The sequence below is a fragment of the Helianthus annuus genome, chromosome 10 (assembly GCF_002127325.2).
Source record: "Helianthus annuus cultivar XRQ/B chromosome 10, HanXRQr2.0-SUNRISE, whole genome shotgun sequence".
In the NCBI taxonomy this organism is placed as follows: Eukaryota; Viridiplantae; Streptophyta; class Magnoliopsida; order Asterales; family Asteraceae; genus Helianthus; species Helianthus annuus.
This window is the reverse complement of record NC_035442.2, coordinates 105406030-105430658: the sequence shown is the minus strand read 5'-3', so window position 1 is coordinate 105430658 and position 24629 is coordinate 105406030. Positions and strand designations below refer to the sequence as shown.

At 40.1% G+C, this 24629-nt stretch overlaps 2 protein-coding genes across 2 annotated transcripts in view; both read left to right on the top strand.

Annotated features, from left to right (window-relative positions):
* The window catches only part of LOC118482667, a 33724-nt gene extending 12110 nt beyond the window's left edge, over positions 1-21614 (top strand). The window contains exon 2 of the mRNA XM_035978255.1: positions 21543-21614. Within this exon, the coding sequence (XP_035834148.1) occupies positions 21543-21614 (72 nt within the window). The remainder of the gene's footprint in view (positions 1-21542) is intronic.
* A 358-nt stretch (positions 21615-21972) lies between these two features.
* Positions 21973-22950, top strand: LOC110882080. Its single transcript, XM_022130178.1, has 2 exons — positions 21973-22081; positions 22562-22950. The coding sequence occupies exons 1-2, from the start codon at positions 21973-21975 to the stop codon at positions 22948-22950; spliced, it is 498 nt and encodes a 165-aa protein (XP_021985870.1).
* The last annotated feature ends 1679 nt before the right edge of the window (positions 22951-24629 follow it).

Sequence of the window (24629 nt, the reverse complement as noted above, 5' to 3'; positions counted from 1 at the left end):
ATACAGTTCTGCCTTGGGACTCAGTATATTGACGATCCAGAGCTGCCTGAACAGCGTTGTCAATCAGAGCCTTTAACTGTGCGCCTATCAGATGCACTTGCGCATTGTCGTAGTCATCTTCATTTGTATGGCTATTCTCTCCGTTGGGATCCGCCATTGTAACTTGAATCTGTTACAGAAGATAACAGAATTTTTATTCAGAAGCTTATTATAGAATTGTCTTTTATGACAATTCGTTAACCATGGTAACGGAGACCATATTTGGTTAACTTATTACTCACTTAATCTTAGGATTTGAATATATCCTATTTTAGCTATATCAATAATATAGGCGGCGTAAAGCCTAATCACGAGGATGTTTTATAATATTAGCCGAGATTTCAGAGAATCAAAGGCATAGAGATTTGAACCGTAGTTCTTTTATCTCTTTCTGACAGGGAGTCATAGACCACCGCTGTCTTTTGTCGTTATAAGACAATTATTACAGCCCATAGGCACTACACCACTAATGGATGTTTTAATATGGTTGGCCCGTAGGCACTACGTCACAAATGGATGTTTTAATAAGGTTGGCCCGTAGGCACTACATCTCTAATGGATGTTTTAATAATTTGATCACCTTTATTGATGATCCTTGCCCATGACTTATAAATCATTTAGTTGGGTCTTTGAAATCCCTTAAAGGATTATTGTATAAGAATGACGTGTGTGATTTTAACGAATCACATCTGCCATGATTGTCAACATGCTTGCAGAGGTTAACAGGGAATCTGAATCTTTTAATTTGGTCGTACCATCTTGGCCGGATCTTAAAAGACACCTGGCTAGGTTTCACTCTAAGATTCTTTATATTGGCAGATTAATTTAAAAGGAATGGTTTTGATTTATTTCATATATATTAAAACAAAACTCATATCATACATTCCAATATCTCAAATACTATTACATATTGCCCTAAACGGGACTTTAAACAAGTACATACCTTCTTAGAGATTTTAAATTAAGTGACAAGTCCACGCAGGGACTGATACAAGATAAGTGTCCATTCAAGGACTAAAAGATAAGTCCACGTAGGAACTGCAATATGATAAATGTCCTCGCAGGGACTTATTTCAAAGTAGAAATTACATTAGAACAACTATTAAGGGCTAGTGGTCACGTTTCTTCTTTTTGCCCTTTAGTAGGTTCGCCAAGCCTTTGAGAAATCCTCGGTGGCTCTTTTTCTCTTCCTCGAACTCTCTCTCCACACGATCTAGTCGTTGGAGTACCTTTTCCTGTTCAGGAGGAGAGAAACGTGGTTGTGGCGCTTGTTGCGGAACTGGAGGTCTGGGAGGTATTGGATACCCATGAGTTGAGTAGTCCGGTGCTCCCATGTTCCCATGAGCTCCGTCAGGATAGCGTGCATTATATCTAGCCGACACCACATATGGGTCGCGCTCATAATTGTAGTTGTAATGTGCTTGTGACGGTTCGAACGGGTTGTAAGCCGTTGGACCCGTGTAAGCAGGTATGGGTTGGTCGTACCCAAATGGTGGCGAATTTGGTGCAGCTGGTGCGGAGTTCGCCTCCTGTATAGGACTTGAAGGTCCTTCTTCTTGTAGTGGCGGATAGTGGCTACTACTAGAGTGTCGAGGGGTGCTGAAGTGGAAATCCCCTCCTCCTCGTGTGGACATACGAGCATTTGTCCTCCTACGCCTAGGCGGATCAGGCATTACTGGCTGTACCGGTGGCGGAGGTGGTGGCGTAACTGCCACGAAGCGTGAATCCTCGGAAGGATCTTGCGGATGTCGCAGTTGTTGTGATGTCTGCTGAGGTGGTGTATAGTACCACTCATGTCGGTCAAACAACGCTTGAAAGCTATCTGGTCCCTGATAGGGTGTGCCATGGAAGGATGACCCATCAGAGACTTCTATCGGATGCGTGGGTGTACCACGAGCAGGTTCTGTCGGATCAGTATCTTCGTCCATATGATCTTCAGAGAAGTGATCTTGTGGCCCTAGTGGAACAAAACCTGAAGGTTCCTGGATGTAGTCAGCTGGATTAAACTGACCTCTGAAGTATGGAGTAGGGTCGTCAAAATTTCTGTGTGATACCGAACGTTGTAGAGGTATGAAGGAGGGTTGCGGGTTGTTGGGATCATTCTCTGAATTTGGCCCGAACGAGTGCCGGTATGATGGCGTCGAGCTGTGCGAGGTGGAATGCCTCGCAGGTTCGTAAAGGTCTCTTCGCCTCTGCGGTTCTTCACTCCTTGTAGTCGAAGGAGCTCGCGTACCTGAAGGTCCGGCTTCGTGATCGTGATGAGTAACGATCTCTCCTCTGCCTCTTCTTCCCCTTCCTCTTCCTCGGAATATCACTGGCGGCATGTTTCCTGCTTTATAAAACTTTAAATACCAATAATAAAAGAAAAAGACAAAATTGGAATAACAATTCGAATTTGTCCTAAGTTCTTGTCTAGACTCAAGTATGTGCAATTGTGTCTGATGTGCGTGAAGTGTGTTATATTTTTAGATATATTTTTTAGCCCTTTTTACACTTTTAGCCAAGTTTTAAATTTATAAAACACGATATTTACTAACACTAAACACACATATGGGCAAGTGCACCCATCGTGGACGTAGTATAGTGTTGGTAAGATACCGAGGTCGTCCAAGGACACAAGAGCTTTTAATACCGGTTTATCCTCAACGTCTAATCAAATCAAAAAGTTAGAAAAATGTTTTAAACTAAGAAAAATAAAAACTAACTAAATGCTGAAAAATAAAATAAAATAAAAACAGATAGACAAGATGAATCACTTGGATCCGACACGTGTATTAGTATAACCTTTGATTATTTTCGCACTTTTGCACTTGTTTAAGAGATTATCTTAGTTATTGTAGTAGGCCCCTTTTTCGGAGGTGACGTTACCCTCAACCCAGTAGTTTGAGTCAGCAAGGATACAATCCTAAAGGGTTGGATTATTGAAAGATAATGAATTAAGTTATTAATGCAAATTATGGTAGGCCCCGCTTTTGGCGGTGACGTTACCCTCGGCTAAGTAGTCTGAGTCAGCAAGGATACAGTCCTAAATAGCCGGGTTATAGTATTAATAGTAGTTAGCTTATGAGGGGGTCAAAGAGTTTGGATCCCCGCCATCCAATACCTATGGGCATTGAAGGAGATCCTACTAAATTTGACCCAGGTCCCAAGCAGGACCTCTAAACGCTGAACAAGGGCAAGACCTTTACCAAACCGTTCCCTTAACCCCCGACCAGGTAGCCAACATACCTCCATATAGACCGTGGAGATATGAATGGTGAAAATCTTTTATTTTATATAGACAGTAAAATAATGCCAAGACACCACGGACAAACGATAAGGAAAGATCACCTTCAACATAAGTAACTAGTTATTAAAGTCATTAATACAAAACCAAATAAAAAGTGCAAAAGATTAAAAATAAAAAGTATTATACTAAACACTTGTCTTCACCAAGTGATGTAAGAGACTTAGGCAAACATGGCCTTGATTGTCAAGAACTCTTACGATCAATCTTGGATCCCGAGACGACTCACACACTCTATGATGGACAATGGATGATGGTGGTGGATGATGGTGTTATGGTGGTGGTGGGTGGTGGATGAAGTGTGAGAGAGGTGGTGTGCCAAGGGATGAGAGAGAATGAAGCCAAGCTCCTCTATTTATAGGCTGAACAGAACGCTGGACACGGCCCCGTGTTCGCTGAACACGGCCCCGTGCCCGTCTGACATTCTCTCTCTTCATTAATTGTAATTGCGAATTACAATTAATGCGCCTGCTGTACTTTCAACACGCCCCCGTGTCCGCTGGGCACGGCCCCGTGGTGAGCAATGGAAGCTTCTACTGGTTTGTCTTTTCTGCTGCTTCCTGGGCACGCCCCCGTGTTCACTGGACACGGGGCGTGTTCAGGCTCTGTTCTCTTCTCTTTGTCTTGGGAGGTGCCGTTGAGGGTCCGGGCAGTTCACTTTTGTTCCTTTTCTTGTATTTATGGTAGATTTAGTAGTCTTTTTGCTTCTTTTGTGATTTTGAGCTCATTTCATCCTGAAAATACAAAAGGAAGACAAAAACACTCTTTTTCCAACATTAGTACTTAAAAAGGGTTAGTTTTATGCCTTAATTGATGTGTTTTATATGTTGCATTTTACACACATCAAATACCCCCACACTTGAACTTTTGCTTGTCCTCAAGCAAAACTCTTTTAATGTGGCTTACACTCCCAAATGGAATAGGTAGAAGAGAAGTTTTTCAACTTGTCCTAGAGTGTCGGGAATCCAAGGTTTGTATAGGTTCTATTTTCATTTTATTTACAATCTTATTCGTCATGGTTTATTTTGAACTTTACATAAGATAAACTACTTAATTTGGCATAGCATGCCTTATTAAAATTCCATTTATATACAAGTTCACATACCTCACGGGAGATCACTCAATCACTCGGCCGAAGGTGTATATTTAAGTGAATCGCTCGAGAGCGGCACGGATTTACATTTTCCATATGCTTGCCAAGCGATCAATCCTCCTCCTTTTTAACTTTTACCTTTGTAAATATCAAGAGGTCTTTTGGGGTGAAGGCTTGGGTTTAAAGGTGGGTGGTTGGTTAGTGGTTAGTAAAAAGGGCGAAAATTGTAACAAGTGTCGGTTTTTCGTGAAATACCTTATTTTTGGTGACATTTATTTTTGAAGTATTTCTCCAAACAAGCTTTTTGTAGCTTATGTTTGTTTTTGACTTCATAAATATTTTTTTTTTTTTTTTTTTTTTTTTTTTTTGTCACGTAAAGGGTATGTTTATGAAAAACCGAGTATGTTACTAAAATAAAGGTGAAAAAATAAAAAAAGTTTTTGGTGGGTAGAAAATTGTTTTGGGGGTAATGAAATGAAAGGTTTAGGCTCAAAGGGGTTTTCTAGGGGGATTTTGGGTAGGTAAAAAAAATGAAAAATAATGGTTTTGAAAGAAAAATAGTTAGTCCTAATGCCTCCATCATTTACTTACTTGGGTTTAAGTTGGTAAGGACCGGGAATGTATCGTCGTGGCAAGTTCTAGATTTGTAAAGACCGAGCGGCTATTCACACAAGAAACGAAAAATGAGCATTTAATCTAAATATGTGTATTTTTATGCTCAATAAAGGCTCAAAACTCACTTTTTGTGGGAATGGGTTTTTAATGTGACCAAGCATATATAATCGAATTTTAGCTAGACTTGTTATACCGTTTCATAATTTTCTTATGTTAGTTCTTTTTATCACGACGCTATCGGTTGTAAGTTTGTAAAAATATAACCCTTTTATAACTTGTTATTCCCAACTTAAACTAAGACAAGTAAATAAAAAAAATTGAAAAAGTTTTTGAAAAAAATTTGGGGTGTTTAGCGGTTCCAATAGAGTTTTGTGTAAGGCTTGTTTTAGGATTTTGCAAAATTCCAAGGTTTTAGCATCCCCCCCACACTTAAATTACACATTGTCCTCAATGTGTCCAAAAATAGAGTTTTTGGTTGATTAGAATATGTAAAAGTGTGTTTAAAAATAAAGTTTTGTGTTACTGGCGCTCTGGACACGGCCCCGTGTCCATTGAACACGGCCCCGTGGAGAACTGCCAGTAACGAAGAACTTACAGAGGGTGAACACGGGGGCGTGTTGGGTGAACACGGCCACGTGTTCGACAAAAATCTGCAGGTCAGTAGCCAAACAGCAGATCTGGGAGATGGACACGGGGGCGTGTCGGCTGAACACGTCCCCGTGTGGACAGTCTGTTAGCCAGAAAAATATGGTTTTCTCCCTGTTTCTTCCTCCTAGGGCTGCGAGTGCTAATGTTTAGCATTCTAACCCTTGCATTGCACCTGTTCAAGCATTCAATACCATCCAACCAAGCACCAAACATCCTAATCTTACCATAGTTAAACATTATCCAACACAAAGTAAAAACAAAGTAAAAATAAAAAGAAAAGAGTTAAGGAAAGTAAATTGTCTTGACAAATGGCACGCAGGCCATGAATTGTTCGATAGGAAGGGTAATCAAACCTGTGGGCTCATAACCAGCTAGCCCTTTGCTCCTCCCGGCCTCCTACTCCATATCTTCATCACTGTCTTCACCTCCGCCTCCCTGCCTCGCCATGTACTCCCGGATACTACCGATGTCATCTTGTATGTCGTTGACGCTGCGTTCGATAGCTCCTACCCGGAGGTGTGTGTTGTTGGCGAGGTTGTAGGTGTTCCGGGTGCACATGAGGTTTTCCTGCAAAAGATCATGCAAACTTTGGAAATTAGGAAAACCGCCTCCTTGAGAGGAGGATTGACCCTGTTCGCCTTGGGGAGGGTATTGGTACTGTGGAGGTGGTGCATGAAGAACTAGAGCCTCTTGCGGGTTCCATGCGTAGCCTTGCGTCCTTTGAAAGCTCACCGTCCCGTCCTCCGCTTCATAGAGCAAATTCATGGCCCGGCAGATATGGTAATCAACCCGTCCCGACCATGGGCTCCTTTCGAAGGACTTCGGGATGTTCGCGAAGTGCTTGAAAAGACGGTACACCCATCCCCCGAAGAAGATTGGTGTAGGAGCAGAGGCAAGGCGGTTCAAGTGCATGTTCCGCAGTAGGAGGTAAGGAACATCGAGAGGCTTCCGGTTGTGGATGCAGTGAAGGACAACCAAATCTCTAACCCCAACAACGCCACTACTGTCATGGCGTTGGTTTAGCGAGTATGTGAGGAGCCTGTGGATGTAGCGATATAACGGGTCTCTCAGTTTGGTACTCTTTGTGCTGCTGGAGTTGTAGACCCCCTCACCGATTTGAGCCCATGCGGCTTGGCGTTCTGTTGCGTCCAAATCTCGCAATCCCCCGGTATTCTCTTCGTTCCCCGCTTCTTCGTCTTTGTACAGCCCAATGATTGATCCGAACTGCGCCATGGAGGTTCTATAGGTCGTACCCCCACATCGAAACTCGACCGCCTCATGATCAAACGGGTCGCGTCTCGAGTTGAAGATGAACGTGCTATAGAACTCCAATGTGCATTGGTGGACCGACCGAAGTCGGGTAGTCAATGCAACGTGCAGTGGACCCGTCACTATGTTGTTGAAGCGGTCCAGTTGGTTTACCATTGTCAGAAGATCGGTACATGCCCGCCTTGGATATTCTTCGGGCCTTGTTTGTAGGACCTCATAGCGAGCCCTGGCGTCAAGTTCGCTGGCATTGAACCGTGTGAATTTGGACATCTGAAAAGAACACAACAAAAGTTAGTGCGAAACATGGAAATTCGGGTTGAAAACTGCAAACAGTGGGCTGGACACGGCCCCGTGTTCAGCGAACACGGCCCCGTGTTCAGGCGTCTGTAACACCTAATTTTCATTTTTTCGTCCCGGTTTCGAAAACCTGAAAATTTTTAGCCTAATAGCAGCGGTTTCCCCCGAAAATGAAACCCTAAGTGTCATTTTTCCAAAATCAAACCATTTACCCTTTCAATTTTGAGTTTTTCGGTTCAAGAACAAGGGTTTGTGTTTTTAGTTGGAAATCGGACAAATCTATCAACAATACATGGCTATTTACTTCCTATTACTCTACTCTAAACTACTACTAACAATTTTCATCAAAAATTTTGAGTTCGATCCGGATGAACATGAAGAACCCTAGATTTCCCCCAATTTTTGATGTTTTAACTACATGCAAGTAACTAATCTAACTACTAAGAAGGATAGAATCATACCTTGACGTTGTTAGGCTTGGTGGTAACGTTCGAAATCGGCAGAAAATCGCTCTAAACCAGAGAGTTCTCGGCGAAACGGGGCGTGTGGAATGGTGTAACTGATAGAAAAAGAGGGTTTTATCCCGACAGTCGCCTCGACACGGCCCCGTGTTCAGCGAACACGGCCCCGTGCCGGGTGAAAATTTTAATTTTTTTTTTTTTTTTTTTTTTTTTTAACGTGCTTGTGTGCATGCCCCTTATCTCCGAATAATGGTTAGATGATTTTACCAGTTTCGAATGTATACTTACCTGTAACATGTCGGGTATGAGTTTATTCGTTGACCGTTTGAAGTGCGATTTCCTCTTCCTCATCCTCAATGGATCCTCTGTAGAGTTTCAGCCGTTGGCCATTGACTTTGAATGATGTTCCATTTCGAGTTTTAATTTCTACTGCACCGTGTGGAAAAACATGGGTGACTGAAAAAGGTCCCGACCACCTAGATTTTAACTTACCAGGAAACAATCGAAGTCGCGAATTGAATAATAGAACTTGGTCTCCAACCCGAAATTCATTGGATTTAATATATTTATCATGCAAATTTTTCATTCTTTCCTTATAAATTTCGGAGTTAGAATATGCATAATTCCTAAGTTCTTCTAATTCATTTATTTGACAAAATCGATTCTTACCGGCAACTTCTAAATCTAAGTTTACGTTTTTTATTGCCCAGTAGGCTTTGTGAGCGATTTCTACTGGCAAGTGACAACTTTTTCCATAGACTAGTTTATATGGGGTTGTGCCTATAGTGGTTTTATAAGCGGTTCGAAAAGCCCATAAAGCGTCGTCTAGTTTGTCAGCCCATTCTTTTTTATTTATCCCTACGGTTTTCTCAAGTATTCGTTTTAAACCTCGATTAGTCACTTCGGCTTGCCCATTTGTTTGAGGATGATATGCTGTTGAGACCCGGTGATAGACCCCATATCTTGTTAAGATTTTTTCGAGTTGATGATTACAAAAATGGGTACCTCTATCACTTATTAATGCCTTTGGTGTGCCGAAACGTGAGAACAATTTTTTTAGGAATTTTACTACTACTCTTCCATCATTTGTTGGAAGAGCTTCGGCCTCTGCCCATTTAGACAAGTAATCGACCGCCACAAGTATATATTTGTTTCCTTTTGAAGGCGGGAAAGGTCCCATGAAATCGAGTCCCCACACATCAAAGATTTCACAAACGAGAATGCCATTTTGAGGCATTTCGTTTTTGGAAGAAATATTACCCGATCTTTGGCAGGCATCACATGTCTTTACAAGGTTTTGTGCATCCTTGTAAATGGTTGGCCAGTAAAATCCCGAATCAAATACCTTTCTTGCGGTACTTGCGGCACCATGATGTCCTCCGTATGGACCTTCATGACAATGACGGAGTATTCTTCGTGCTTCATTACCATGGACACACCTTCGGATGAGTTGATCGGCACACATTTTGAAAAGATAGGGGTCTTCCCAAAAGTAATGCTTTACATCAGCAAAGAATTTCTTTCTTTGATGATGTGGCCATCCTTTGGTGACTATACCGCTGGCTAAGAAATTAGCGTAGTCGGCATACCATGGTTCTTGTCTGCTTTCCATCATTTCCAGGGACTCCGTGGGAAATTTTTCGTTGATTTGCTCGCCCCTGGTTGTCTCCAAAGCTGGGTCTTCTAAGCGTGAGAGGTGATCTGCAGCAGTGTTTTCTGCTCCTCTTTTGTCCTTGATTTCGATGTCGAATTCCTGGAGGAGTAGAATCCACCTTATCAAACGGGGTTTTGCGTCTTGCTTCTTGAAGAGGTACCTGATGGCTGCATGGTCTGTATAAACTATTGTTTTAGAAAGAACAAGATAAGAACGAAATTTATCAAAAGCAAACACCACCGCTAGTAACTCTTTCTCTGTAGTTGTATAATTTTCTTGTGTATCATTTAGAGTTTTACTAGCATAATAGATTGGGTGGAAATGTTTTTCTTTTCTTTGTCCCAAGACTGCTCCAACAGCAAAGTCGCTTGCATCGCACATGATTTCGAAAGGAAATTTCCAATCTGGTGCTATCATGATAGGTGCATTGACTAGCATTTCCTTGAGGGTCAGAAATGCTTGATTGCATTCCTTGTCAAAGATGAAGGGTGCATCTTTTTCAAGCAATTTTGTTAGAGGTCTTGAAATTTTCGAAAAGTCTTTGATAAACCTTCTATAGAATCCGGCATGCCCTAGGAAACTTCTGATTGCTCGCACGGAGGATGGAGGAGGTAATCGAGATATGGTCTCGATTTTTGCTCGATCAACTTCCATTCCTTCGCTTGAGATTTTATGTCCGAGTACTATTCCCTCTGTTACCATGAAATGGCATTTTTCCCAGTTAAGGGCGAGGTTAGTTTCCTCACATCGGGATAGCATTCGTTCAAGATTATCGAGGCATTGATCATATGAGTCTCCAAAGATGGAAAAGTCATCCATGAAGACTTCCATGGTTTTTTCAATCATATCATGGAAAATGGCGACCATACAACGTTGGAATGTTGCAGGCGCATTACATAGACCGAATGGCATGCGTCGATATGCAAAAGTTCCGTAGGGGCATGTGAAAGTTGTTTTCTCTTGGTCTTCTGGTGCTATTGGTATTTGAAAGTAACCTGAAAAACCATCTAAGAAACAATAAAATTTATGACCGGATAATCTTTCTAACATTTGATCAATGAAGGGCAAAGGAAAGTGGTCTTTCCTTGTTGCTTCATTTAATCTCCTATAGTCTATACAGACTCTCCATCCTGTGACGGTTCTTGTGGGTATTAATTCATTTTTCTCGTTAGTTATTACCGTCATACCTCCTTTCTTTGGGACTACTTGGACGGGACTTACCCACGGGCTATCGGAGATAGGGTAGATTAGTCCGGCGTCGAGTAGTTTGATGACTTCATTTTTAACCACTTCTTGAACATTGGGGTTCACTCTTCGTTGTGGTTGAATCACCGTTTTGTAGTCATCATTCATTAAAATTTTGTGCGTGCACATGGAAGGACTTATTCCCTTAATATCTACAAGCTTCCAAGCGATCGCGTTTTTGTGTTTTTTAAGTAGGTTAACTAATTTTTCTTTTTCTATGCTAGTTAATTTAGACGAAATAATTACAGGTAGACTACCATCCTTGCCTAGAAAAACATATTCCAAACCCTTAGGGAGTTCTTTGAGCTCGATGGGTGGGTCTTTAGGAGACACCTTATTTTGTGGCTCATCTAGATCAAGAACTTTAAAAGTTTGTTCTATGGCTACCTCTTCGTCGACAAAGTGGTCTTCCTCGTGGTTTGTATCAGGTGGTTCAGCTTCATCTTCAATTAGGGGGTCATTGTTGCCAAAAGGATATTTCATTGAGCGCTCAAGATCTATGCTCCTTTTGAATGCCCCTAATTGAAGAGTTAGATTGTTGAATTTCCGGTTTTTCAAAGCTTTGTGAGTTTGTACAAAAGGTTTTCCCAAAATTAGGGGGGCATCGTCTAAGATGACGAAGTCGGTTGGGATTACCATTTGATTTGTTTGAACCAAAATATCTTCGACTACACCGATTGATTTCATTACTTTTCGGTCGGATAGAAAAATGGGTATTTGAAGTGGAGTAAAATCACTAATACTTAACTTTTCAAAAATGTAGTTGGGCATTATGTTAACACAAAGATCTTTATCAATAGTGACATTACTAATAAACGAATTTTGAAAGAAACATGGAACCGGTGTGATGTTAATTTCAAAAGGATCTTCTTTTGTTAGCGAGGTTTGATCATTAGTTAACTTAACACTTACCATTTCTTTGATTTTAGCACTAGTGTTTAACTCTTTTAAAAACTTGGCATGAGGGGTTATTAAACAATGGTTTTCGAAAGTAGGTGATAAGAGAATAATTTCCTCTAAATTAGACTCTTCTTGAATTTTAACATTATCGGACTCACCATTTTCGTTGTTTAACTCATGTGTCTGTTTTTCACTTTCTTGTTCTTCCATTTTTACATTTTCAACTACCTCTACGTTATTATTACTTTTTAACTCTTCTCTCGCGCGGGATTCCTCTTCCCTTGCGCGAGATTCTTTCATGCAACGTTCGATAGTTTTAATGTGTTCTAATATCCTGTTGGTCACTTCGGTGAGATTGAAAGAATTTGGATCCTCTAAGCTTGAATCCGGTTGTTCGATCCTTGGTTCCTCATAGTACTCATATGAAGTAGATGGTTCACACCATTGTTCTTCATTGTAAGTATATGATGGATAAGGGTCGAAACTTTGTTCTTCATAGTACTCATATGAGGTGGGTTGTTCACGCCATGGTTCCTCATAATAAGAGTATGAAGGTGGTGGCTCATATGTTGAATCTTCAAAGTATGAGTATGAAGGCTCATACCTTGGTTCATCAAAATACGAGTATGAGGGAGGAGGTTCATACCTTTGGTCTTCATAGGATGTGTATGAAGTTGATGGCTCGTACCTGGGCTCCTCATAATGGTTGTATGAATTGGATGGTTGATATGAAGTATTATATTGAACCGAGTGTGCATTACGACAATTAGTGCAATAATTACCTCTATAATCATCCTCATCATAGGTGTAGTTGTAATCTCTTGAGTATTGATCCATAGGAATCACTCAACAGACTACAACTGAGTCTCGGGACCAGAAAACAAAAATAAGACGGAAACAGAAGCTGAACACGGCCCCGTGTTGAGTGAACACGGCCCCGTGTTCAGGGACTGTATCTGGGCGTTTTAATTAAATTTACTGGTCACTTTGAGCACGGGGGCGTGTTCAGCGAGCACGGCCCCGTGTTCAGACTCTGTATCTGGGTATCTACTCTAAAATATGCAGCACGGGGGCGTGTTCAGCGAGCACGACCCCGTGTTCAGGCTACTGTAAATGCAAAAACTAAACTAAAATGCAGAAAAATACGCGCGGTTAAAAATTGTTTTGAAAAACTGATTAGGCCGTCGATTTTAAGCTTTCTTAAAATCCTTGTGTCCCCGGCAGCGGCGCCAAAAACTTGATGTGCGTGAAGTGTGTTATATTTTTAGATATATTTTTTAGCCCTTTTTACACTTTTAGCCAAGTTTTAAATTTATAAAACACGATATTTACTAACACTAAACACACATATGGGCAAGTGCACCCATCGTGGACGTAGTATAGTGTTGGTAAGATACCGAGGTCGTCCAAGGACACAAGAGCTTTTAATACCGGTTTATCCTCAACGTCTAATCAAATCAAAAAGTTAGAAAAATGTTTTAAACTAAGAAAAATAAAAACTAACTAAATGCTGAAAAATAAAATAAAATAAAAACAGATAGACAAGATGAATCACTTGGATCCGACACGTGTATTAGTATAACCTTTGATTATTTTCGCACTTTTGCACTTGTTTAAGAGATTATCTTAGTTATTGTAGTAGGCCCCTTTTTCGGAGGTGACGTTACCCTCAACCCAGTAGTTTGAGTCAGCAAGGATACAATCCTAAAGGGTTGGATTATTGAAAGATAATGAATTAAGTTATTAATGCAAATTATGGTAGGCCCCGCTTTTGGCGGTGACGTTACCCTCGGCTAAGTAGTCTGAGTCAGCAAGGATACAGTCCTAAATAGCCGGGTTATAGTATTAATAGTAGTTAGCTTATGAGGGGGTCAAAGAGTTTGGATCCCCGCCATCCAATACCTATGGGCATTGAAGGAGATCCTACTAAATTTGACCCAGGTCCCAAGCAGGACCTCTAAACGCTGAACAAGGGCAAGACCTTTACCAAACCGTTCCCTTAACCCCCGACCAGGTAGCCAACATACCTCCATATAGACCGTGGAGATATGAATGGTGAAAATCTTTTATTTTATATAGACAGTAAAATAATGCCAAGACACCACGGACAAACGATAAGGAAAGATCACCTTCAACATAAGTAACTAGTTATTAAAGTCATTAATACAAAACCAAATAAAAAGTGCAAAAGATTAAAAATAAAAAGTATTATACTAAACACTTGTCTTCACCAAGTGATGTAAGAGACTTAGGCAAACATGGCCTTGATTGTCAAGAACTCTTACGATCAATCTTGGATCCCGAGACGACTCACACACTCTATGATGGACAATGGATGATGGTGGTGGATGATGGTGTTATGGTGGTGGTGGGTGGTGGATGAAGTGTGAGAGAGGTGGTGTGCCAAGGGATGAGAGAGAATGAAGCCAAGCTCCTCTATTTATAGGCTGAACAGAACGCTGGACACGGCCCCGTGTTCGCTGAACACGGCCCCGTGCCCGTCTGACATTCTCTCTCTTCATTAATTGTAATTGCGAATTACAATTAATGCGCCTGCTGTACTTTCAACACGCCCCCGTGTCCGCTGGGCACGGCCCCGTGGTGAGCAATGGAAGCTTCTACTGGTTTGTCTTTTCTGCTGCTTCCTGGGCACGCCCCCGTGTTCACTGGACACGGGGCGTGTTCAGGCTCTGTTCTCTTCTCTTTGTCTTGGGAGGTGCCGTTGAGGGTCCGGGCAGTTCACTTTTGTTCCTTTTCTTGTATTTATGGTAGATTTAGTAGTCTTTTTGCTTCTTTTGTGATTTTGAGCTCATTTCATCCTGAAAATACAAAAGGAAGACAAAAACACTCTTTTTCCAACATTAGTACTTAAAAAGGGTTAGTTTTATGCCTTAATTGATGTGTTTTATATGTTGCATTTTACACACATCAGTGTCACTGAGATTAAACACGTTAGGATAGTGTTTAATTCACTCAATGTTGGCTCTGATACCAACCTGTCACACCCCGATTTCCACGTGTATCACCGGTGGGCCCGGTGGGGGATTACCGTGACGTAGTTGGCAACAATATAGTCAAACCACACAATTATATGAATGCACAGCGGAAGTAAAAAGATAAATATAATTCAACCTTTTGAATGTAATATCAAGTGTATTACAGAAGTCGAATTGTATCCACAGGGGATCAAAATAATAATAAAGTATTGTTCAGTCAGATACAGCATCAAGCTTGCGAGACTTATCACGATGCTAGGAAGCTACTACCAGCCAATTTCGTGTAGTACCTGCACTTAATCTTTTTGGGAAAATACGTCAGTTTACACTGGTAAATACGTTCAACTGACACATTTGAAAATGTTTATTAAAATTGATTTGAATGCACGAGGCACAAACTCTTTTATAACTTGGGAAAATTATTAAAATCTTGTGAACGAATTACATGTCCTTTTATGCGTTCAGTAGCCCGGATCCTGTCCGGGTTAAAGATTTATAGACACACCACATTGCGTAAAACCGTAGTGTAAAAACCAACGGCTACGTCTTTTAATAATAATAATAATGTCGACATAATATACCGGGTGTATGCCTACACCGGGATGTCGAGGTCGTGGCCATTTCGTAAAATGATGCCAAGGATATCCGGGACAACGGTCATTAACCCCCCAAAGGCTTTTAAGAAACAAGACTGTTTAAATGAGCCGATCACATTATTCAATTAACCACCTAAGCGATGGAAGATATGATGCTCAATCAAGCGGTATTAATATACCGTAACCCAAGCCCGTATAAGGGAAAATAAGTTAAAGTATTTACCTTTGCAAGTATTATCCTTAATTTGATTAAATCACCGATAGCTTTTACTGGGGCTCCCATTCTGGAACGAAGGTTTTAATTAACCTATTAGAATCCTAACGAGTCTTTATATTGGTCGTAGCCTAGACCGGTTGGTTCCGATATGTGAATACGGTTTAATCGCGCGAAAAGGCGAAAACTGAGAATGGAGTGTGATTCTGACCCAACAAGTTCAGAGACTTGTTTTAGATGGGTTTAAGGTTCACACTCTGGATTTTGGGGTCCAAATAATATAATTTGACCCGTATCGGCTATTTTATGAAAACTAGTTTCATAAGCCGAACCGTGCGCGCAATAGGCGAAACGGTTAACCATGAGAGTCTTACGCTTATTTCTAAGTCAATATGCCTTAAAGAGGTTGTGGTATCAGTAGGATACCTTCCGTGATGCCCGTAACGAGTTTTAGTTAATATCTCGCCCCGTAGGGGTTTTTCGGTCATTTTAAAGACTTTTAAAGAGCTTTTCGAGTTCTACAGGAAATCTGAGTTTCCCGAACAGTTTATAAAGTCTAAAATACTTTATTTATTATTTAAAATCAGTAGCAACTGGAATCGGGTCAAAAGACCTTGTAGAGCTCAAGTTTTGGCCGAAAGGGCATATTCGGTATTTACCGAACCGTAGCCATAAACGCAGGTTATGAGCAAGGTAAAAATTATTAAAAATCTTTAAAACTCCAAAAATATTATTTTGCAACAGTGGGTAAAAGTTTTGGTGACGAAATCTTGGTTTAGATAGGCGTTATGCTAATTGCGTCGTTTATTACAAAAGTTTCTTATAAATGCGCCATTTAGCATAACTCTCATTCTAGACCTCGGATTGACGTGAAACTTTAAGGACATGCTTATAATTTAGTAAGCAAGGTTATGGTCCGTTCACGTGTTCGAAATACTCGTTTTATTTTAAAAAGGCCGTTACGGTCAACTTTTAGGCGATTAACGGAAATGCGTAAAAGACTCGGACAAATCATGAACCGGTCACAGAGGGTTATACCATCATGTAACCTGGTCCTAAGAGAGTCCTAAGGCATATCTATACCTCACTAAAACGGGTCAGAACTGAAGTCAAAGCAAAAGTCAAACTTTTGCGACATTCGGCTCCGAACCGGGTCAATTTAGCAAATGGTCGATTCAAACGAGCGCAAACAAGTTTATATACTTAATATCATGTTTTATGAGTGTCTAAACAGGTTCCATAGCATATACATTACAGATTATGTAAAAATCGCAACAATAGCTTTCTGTTGACTTTTTAAGCATTCGTTTGACTCGACATTTGAGCTAGTTAGAGTGGTGATCAGAGGGAACCCTTTTAGAGGTTTATTGCCCACATAAATACCAACTCATAACTACTTTTGATCCGTCACAAGCCTGAGCCATTACGGATTTATTTTGAAGTCAAACCGTATTTACGACGGTTTGGTTCTTAGCTATTTACTAAGTATAATTCAAAAACTACAAAGGATCTAATGGACTTACAGAAGTTGAGACTTGCTTAGAGAACAAAGAAGAATGCTTGAGAGCTTTTGGAATGACCAGTGAAGTGTGTTTGAGTTGTGATGAAAGTTATGAACACAAGAGGTCTATTTATAGTCAAAGACAAGCCCTTAGATCATTACAACACGTCCTATAAATGAATGTGGATCAGTGGCATGTGTCCTAGAGAGTTATGGGTCGAGTAGGGGGCGCCCATGACCCTGAGAAACCCATAAATTCATGTTTTGCCGCTTAAAACAGCCAACAGCCAACAATCTGTCGTTGGGCGTTGCTTACAGACCGTATGGCTTCGGCCTTGCGGTCCGTAAGCCACAGGCGGATCATCAGCAATCATTCCCTCTCCTTACGGTCCGTAAGGCATACCCTTTACGGTCCGTAAGGGGTTAAAATAAATCTTTTTAAATCTTTTAGTAATGATTATAAAATCTTGGTAATTAATTACCTGACCTTTCGGGTTTGAAGGGGTAACTTTGCGATATGGCCCTTGATTAATTACAGTTAAGGACCTCGCGTTATTTACCCGCATTGTTAAGCCCTCGGTTAAATTTATTTATTATCCGGAAGGCCTTAAATTATATTATTGACGCTTTTAACCCTTCTCATACGAATTCGATCGTAACTTTCTCGTTTTAAAACGGAACTTCGCGAAATTTATATATTGCATTCTAGTGAGTGTATTAAACTGTTACAAAGCCTCGGGAACGTTAAAGGGTCACTCAGAGGTATAATTAAACATGTTGACAAAGTTAACCCCTGTGGTTTGTAATCTCTCACTTTCTTCCGCGTTTCGCTTCCGTACGATCTATGATTTATTCGTTTGAAGGTACAAGCATTATTTAGGGTTACTATACAGCATATTTACCCTTGTTCGACATTTATAACCCTCGAATTTATATACTTTCAAGGTTTGTCAATATTAGTCCTTTATTTAATATCAATGCCACGTGTAATCAAATGACACGTGTTAACACATTATTGGACACAAAAATTCGAGGTGTTACATACAACAGATGATTATCAATTTTATTGTCTAATCAGCTGAGGGCTTTATGCTATGTTTCAAGCATTTTGCGGAAAGTATTAGCCAAGGACTAGGTCAGAACTACCGTTCAGCAGAAGTCCCGGAATAATACCCCAGACATCATAGAGTATAAACACCTAGTATATCAGAATACGAGACCTTTCAAACGAGATTTCAGGGGGTTACCTATATATCCAAGTAGTGTTCCCCACGAATTTCATAAGTTTGAAATTTTAGGTTTATATCCCGAATAAATCTACTAAATGTACAAAAACCTATCGTCACATCATCAGTGAGACCGTTTATCACATTTTACATTACATTTCTTTAGCATGCTGTGATAGTCCACTGATTTACAATCATTTCCTCTTTTTCACAACAAAACTCATTTTTAAATTTTTAATGTTTTTGACTTTTTCAAATTTTCTAATTTTTTAAAATTTTTCTCCCCCTAAAATCAAAATATGTTTCAATTTTGATTTTCTGAGAAAATTTGAAACAAACTGTACAAACATGACAACTTGATGAGAATCACTTCAATTCTCCATCCACTTGGCATAAACAATCAGAACTCCCCCTCACAACAAACTATTTCCCATTATGATTTCAAAACACTTAAGTTTGTTTTAATCAAAATGGTTTTTCCGGAAAATTAGTTTTGTGTGTCATTTCATAAACTCGGGGTTTCATCACATTGTTTTTCAAATTATCACTTGTAGGAAAGATGAATCAAGTACAACTTAATGTCCATGATTTATCTTTTGAAAGACGAAAAATCACCAAAGTGAAATTTCTCAAGAAATGTGCCGATTCATGTTCCACGCTTACCAACCTGGGAACTCCGGCAAGTCAGCTTTTTCATTTAAAAAGTTTTACCCAAGCCTGACTGTCCTTGGGTGATTTTGAATTCTTGTTTAGCAATGGAGGAAAGTGCGTATCATCCATTGTTAAACCTGAATTCTCAGACTTTATCTCAACAATCGGCTCTTCTGGTTTTACCGAACCAGAATCATTGCCTGAAAGTGGCTTGTCTGACTTTGATCTGTCAGATTCATCGCCTGAAGGTGGCTTGTCTGACTTTGACATGTCAGATTCATCGCCGACCATTTTCTTCTTTATCTCCTCTTTTGTCCTCAGATTTGCATCTGACGAATTCGGTTTACTTGACTTTGTTGTCGAGTGAATCGATTCATCAGCACTCTTAATCGATCTGTCGGATGAACCCGAGGACAAAATCTTCTCCAGATATTCTCTGGCCTTCTTCCTCTTCTTTCGCAGTTTGTCTTTCTGCCCTTGAGAAAGCTTCACTTTCTTTTCTTGAACTTTAGGTTCTTGGACCTTCTGTTCTTTGACATTCTGTTCTGAAACTTTCAGTTCCTTGGGCTTGACAGTGACTGGTTTCTTTGCCAATTTTTGAGAATTAACCCTCAATCTTTCACTTGATTTCCTTGGGCAATCTCTGGCAATATGACCTTTGATTTGGCAGTTATAGCATCTCCTCGCCTCAAATCTCTGTCTCTGGCAGTTAACAGCAATGTTCCTCGATACCCACATCGGTAACACACTCTGTTATCATGCCAATCACCATTTTCATACCAAACGCTCAGATCAAAGCACTGTTTGGCTTGGTGATACTCTTTCCTCTTCTTGATTGTTGGATTTTGCTTTTGAGCACTGTGATCAAACCTGCACCACTCATTACCAACAATTTTTGAGTTTTCGTTTTTTAATTTTTGTGATTTTTGATTGCGATTGGATGATTGATCTGATGAGCTTTTATTTTTGATTTGAACATTTTTCGATGTTTTAACAATTTGTTTTTGTTCAACAATCTTCTTAACAGGTTTCTGCTTTGAGCATTCACCTGTTTCAGTAGATTGCAAAACAGTATTTTTGAATTTTTCTTGTAATTCTAAAAACAATTTTTGTTTTTCAATTTTTGTATTTACATCATCAGATTTCTCATCACAATCTTCAACTTTGACATTGTCAAAGTTTGTGACATTGTCACTTATTGGAATTTCATTGATCGGTTCTGGACAAACATATGATGCAGAAGTCACAAAACCTTTCAACTTACTTTCTAATTCAGCAATTTTAATACGATCAATTTTAGATTCTTTTTCAAACTGAATGATTTTAGCAAGATAAGAATTGATTGCAATTTGTTTTTCAAGATTATCTTTACCAAAAATATCTCTCTCATCTTCTAAAATCTTGATTTGTTTTTGAAAATCTTTTTCAATTTTTGATTTTTCATTTTCAAAAACTTTTTCTTTTTCTTTCAAAATTTTGTTTTCCAATGTCAAACTGTCCAAATCACTTAACAGTTTGACATTGTCTGATTCAAATTTGTCACATTTTGAACACTTCTCGATCGTTTTTACAGCTTCAGCTTTCTTTTCAACCTTGATCGCTGAAATTTCTTTAACCTGCTCCTCTACTTCTCGAATGATTTCCTCAGATTTTAATTTTGCTTCATCAGCTGCTTCTGCATTACTAATCTTTTGAATTTCAAGTTCTCGCTCTTTAATCTTCTCGATAAACTCGCTCAAATTCACTTCTAAGTATATCTTCCTCAAATCTGTCAAAAACGTTCTCCACTCATCACCCGGTAAAGCATTTCCTAATTTGTTAACCCATTCCTCATTTGTCTTGGTTATCTTCAAACTCACCATCATCCAATACAGCTCGACATACCTTTTGATCAATTCTTCAATCGATTCTCCATCGATACCTGAAAAATTATTGAACTTGTTCAGTGCAGTATAAATTGCAGAATCCATTTTCGGTATCAAAAGATTCACAATGATGAATTCTCAATCAATAATGAAATTCGAACAAACAGACGACTATTCGATCGAATAACAAAGATTAGATAACAACAAATCGAGTGAGAATCCTATTCTTGACAAATCACCTTGGATTACCTGCAAACACACAAGTAAACGATCAAATCAAAACAAAATGAATACGTAACCGTGTGTTGATGAACCAATCTAAGATTCGTTGTCAAAAATTCACGAACACGTTCCAATGAATGCGCACTTTTAGTACAAATGCCCCCAATTCTTTATAGAAAAATAATGGTTTTTTTTTTTATATTTTTGTTTGTTTTTTATTTGTTATATTTAGAAGTGGGGTCGGTGTAAAAATGACTAGAGATTGGGCCGAAAAGATTTAATAGGGCGGTGCAAAGGGCTTCGGCGATTGGGCTTTTTTTTATCAAATGGGGCGGTGAACACGTGGGACGGTTTAATGGGTCTACATATAATAAGCAGATTGGATAGTTTTGGGCGGTGGGTCAATAGTCAACAATCAACACATGGGCTGTTAATCAGTTACAAAATTCCAAACTTAATGGCGGCAACGATATGACAATTGGGCCAAAAAATGCACTATGTGGGCGGCAACAGGAAACAAGGATTGGGTCTTTTTTAATTAGTGGGTCGGTGCAACACATCAACAACAACTAGAACTCAATTGAGATTGGGTCACATGGGCGGTGGCCTCTAGAATTTAGTGGGGCGGCAAAACAACAACGATTGGGCCGTGAAATAGGTAATGGGGCGGTGGCAATTAAACATTCAACAACAACACATGGATTTGGGCTAATGGCCGACAATCAATAACAACCTGCCACACTCAACGTTTTTAATTTGTTCAGCTTTTTGAGAAGTCTAATTCAGCTTTTAACCATGAATTCGTTTTATTGGGCGGTGATCAAATCATTAAGTGAACCTGCAATTTACCGCTGACAACGATGACTTAAAAGCGAACTAGATTCAAACCTTTTGAGCGGACCAGAAACTGACACAATGAGCGGTCCATAAATTGACTTAAAAGCGAGCCACAGTAGACACTTTTGGAGCGGGCCACACTTGACACAATGAGCGATCCTAAAATTTACTTAAGAGCGGACCATATCAATTGATTACGAGCGAACCAACACAATTCATTACGAGCGATCCACATGTTTGACGCGAATCGGACCCCAAAAACTGCGATTTCTCCAAAACGGCTTGGAGTTTCAATGTGAAACTTGGTAGGGTTTTAATTCTACGTATTTCGCACAATATGTTAGAAATTCAGGCAAAATGGACCGTGAAATCACGTTCAATTTGTCGAATTTCCGTAAAAACCGTAAGAAACGAGTAGAAAATGAAGAAATCAATGAATCCGGATCTGATTTGGCTCTGAAATCTGGTACGAATGATGTGTTTGATCTTGCAATCGAGCTCCTAGCTCTGATACCACTTGTAGGACCGGTTTTGCGACCGTTCGATTGCGTAACGAACGTTTCACGTGCGGAATCCGTGAACGAACGTGACCGAACACACGATAACGTACTACTAATGTGATTCCATTGATAGATTTGACGTGTACGGTACAAGAATCACAAATACAATACTTTCTCTCTCTACTTTCTCTCTCTAGAAAGTCTTCTCCTCCAAGTCTCCTCCTAAACTCTTTCAAAAATCTTACTAAAATCTTTCAAGAACTTAACTAAACTAGTGACATAATCCCCTATTTATATGGTCAAGGCTATTTAATGAAAGTTCACATTAATTACAAGTTTGCCACCTTGCCATTTCTAACTAAATATGACATTATGCGCTTGATTCCTTCCGGCTTCTCACTACGACTCGGATTGACAAAGGCGATAGACAATAAATGCATCAACAGTATCTCACAAGCATGGGCGATGGTTGGCCTTTCTTGAGAAGTTTACTTTTGTGGTCAAACACAAGACTGGTGTTTCAAATAGGGTTGCTGATGCCTTAAGCAGGAGGAGTAATCTGCTTGTATCTATGAGGGTTGATGTGCCGGGTTTGGAGGTCATTCGTGAGCAGTTAGTCATTGACCCTTATTTCTCAGTTATTTTGCAGGATGTGAAAACTGGGCAAAAGTCAGACTTTCTTTTGCATGATGGTTTTCTGTTCAAGGGGAATCAGCTATGTATTCCCGATTCTAGTCTTCGCTTAAAGATTATTAAGGAGTTACTTGGTGAAGGGCATGTTGGTCGTGATCGTACTTTACAATTGGTTCAAGCTTCTTATTGTTGGCCAATATGAGAAAAGAGGTGGATCGTTGTGTGAAGAGGTGCCGTATTTGTCAGGTTTCCAAGGGCACGACTACCAATGCGGGTCTCTATATGCCTTTGCCAATCCCCTCACAGCCATGGGTTGATATTAGTATGGATTTCGTGTTGGGGTTACCTCGTACTCAGAGAGGTAATAATTCCATCTTTGTTGTGGTGGATCGGTTTTCCAAGATGGTCCATTTTATTCCCTGCAAGAAGACGACTGATGCTGTTAATGTAGCCCAACTCTTCTTTCGTGATGTGTACCGTTTGCATGGGCTACCTTCTTCTATCGTGTCTGATCGGGATACCCGATTTCTGAGTCATTTTTGGCGTAGCTTGTGGAAGATGGTGAATACTCAACTTAACTTCAGTAGTGCTTATCACCCACAAACTGATGGGCAAACTGAAGTTGTTAATCGGTCACTTGGGAATTTGTTGAGGTGTTTGGTTGGTGATCATGTGAAGGCATGGGATCAAAAGTTGTGCCAAGCTGAGTTTGCTCATAATCATGCTGTCAATCGGAGCACTGGATATAGCCCATTTCAGATAGTTTATTCATCTCAGCCTCGGGGACCACTTGATTTGATGTCTCTTCCTGTTTCTGGATCTGTTCCAAAGAAAGTTCAGGATTTTGTGGAGGGTTTACATGAAGTTCATAATGCTGTGTATGATCATTTGACCCGAGCTAATCTGAAGTATAAGCAAGCTGCTGATCAGAAGCGTAGGCATGTTGAGTTCGAGGAAGGTGACTTTGTTTGGGCTATTTTGACTAAAGATCGTTTTACAGTTAGGGAATACAACAAGTTATCAGCGAAGAAGATTGGCCCAGTTGAAATCGTGGAGAAGATCAATCCAAATGCATATCGTCTAAAACTGCATAGTCACATTCGTTGTGCTGATGTGTTTAACGTGAAGCATCTGTTGCCTTATTATGGAGAGTCTTCTGATGATGAACCTGTTGGTAATTCGAGGGCGAATTTTGTCTATCCATGGGGGAATGATGCGGGCCCAAGTGTGGAGGAACGGGCTATTTTGTATTTGGAGGCCCAAGACCGCGTAACAAAAGGGGCTTCACTAAAATGGCTCTAACTTGGGCTACGGGGGTCCGTTTTGGACGTGCGACCAGGCGATTCGAACGTGAGAACGAGCTCCATCTTGTTGCAAACCGCCTATGGCGGTTTGGTCATCGTCCGGGCCGAAAAACACTTATTTTTATTAGTTATTTGCATTTTTATGTTTTTTGGACTATTTTGGGCATTTTGTTTTAGGCCGTGTGTTTGGCCCGTTATCTTTTTTAGGCCCATTTCGAATTTCTGTCCTTATTTATATGTCCCTTTAGTAATTGGAAGAATCAGAATTGAATTTTGAAACTTTCGAACATGTAATCTTCATTTTTTTCGTTTCACGCGCTACATCAGTAAGGCGCACTGAATTCATGAAGAATTCCCTTTTCGTTGCAGAACTCGTACATCTTGTTATTCTTGAATTCCGTTCCGTTGTCGCTCCGAATCCTCCGGATTGGCAGTTTATACACCGTTTCCATCTTCTTGAAAAGCACCATCAATGACTCAAAAGTTTGATCTTTTCGTTCCAAGCACACTACCCAAGAAAATCTCGTAAAGTCATCAGTCAACACCAAGCAATATAAGTCTCCACTGATGCTCTTTA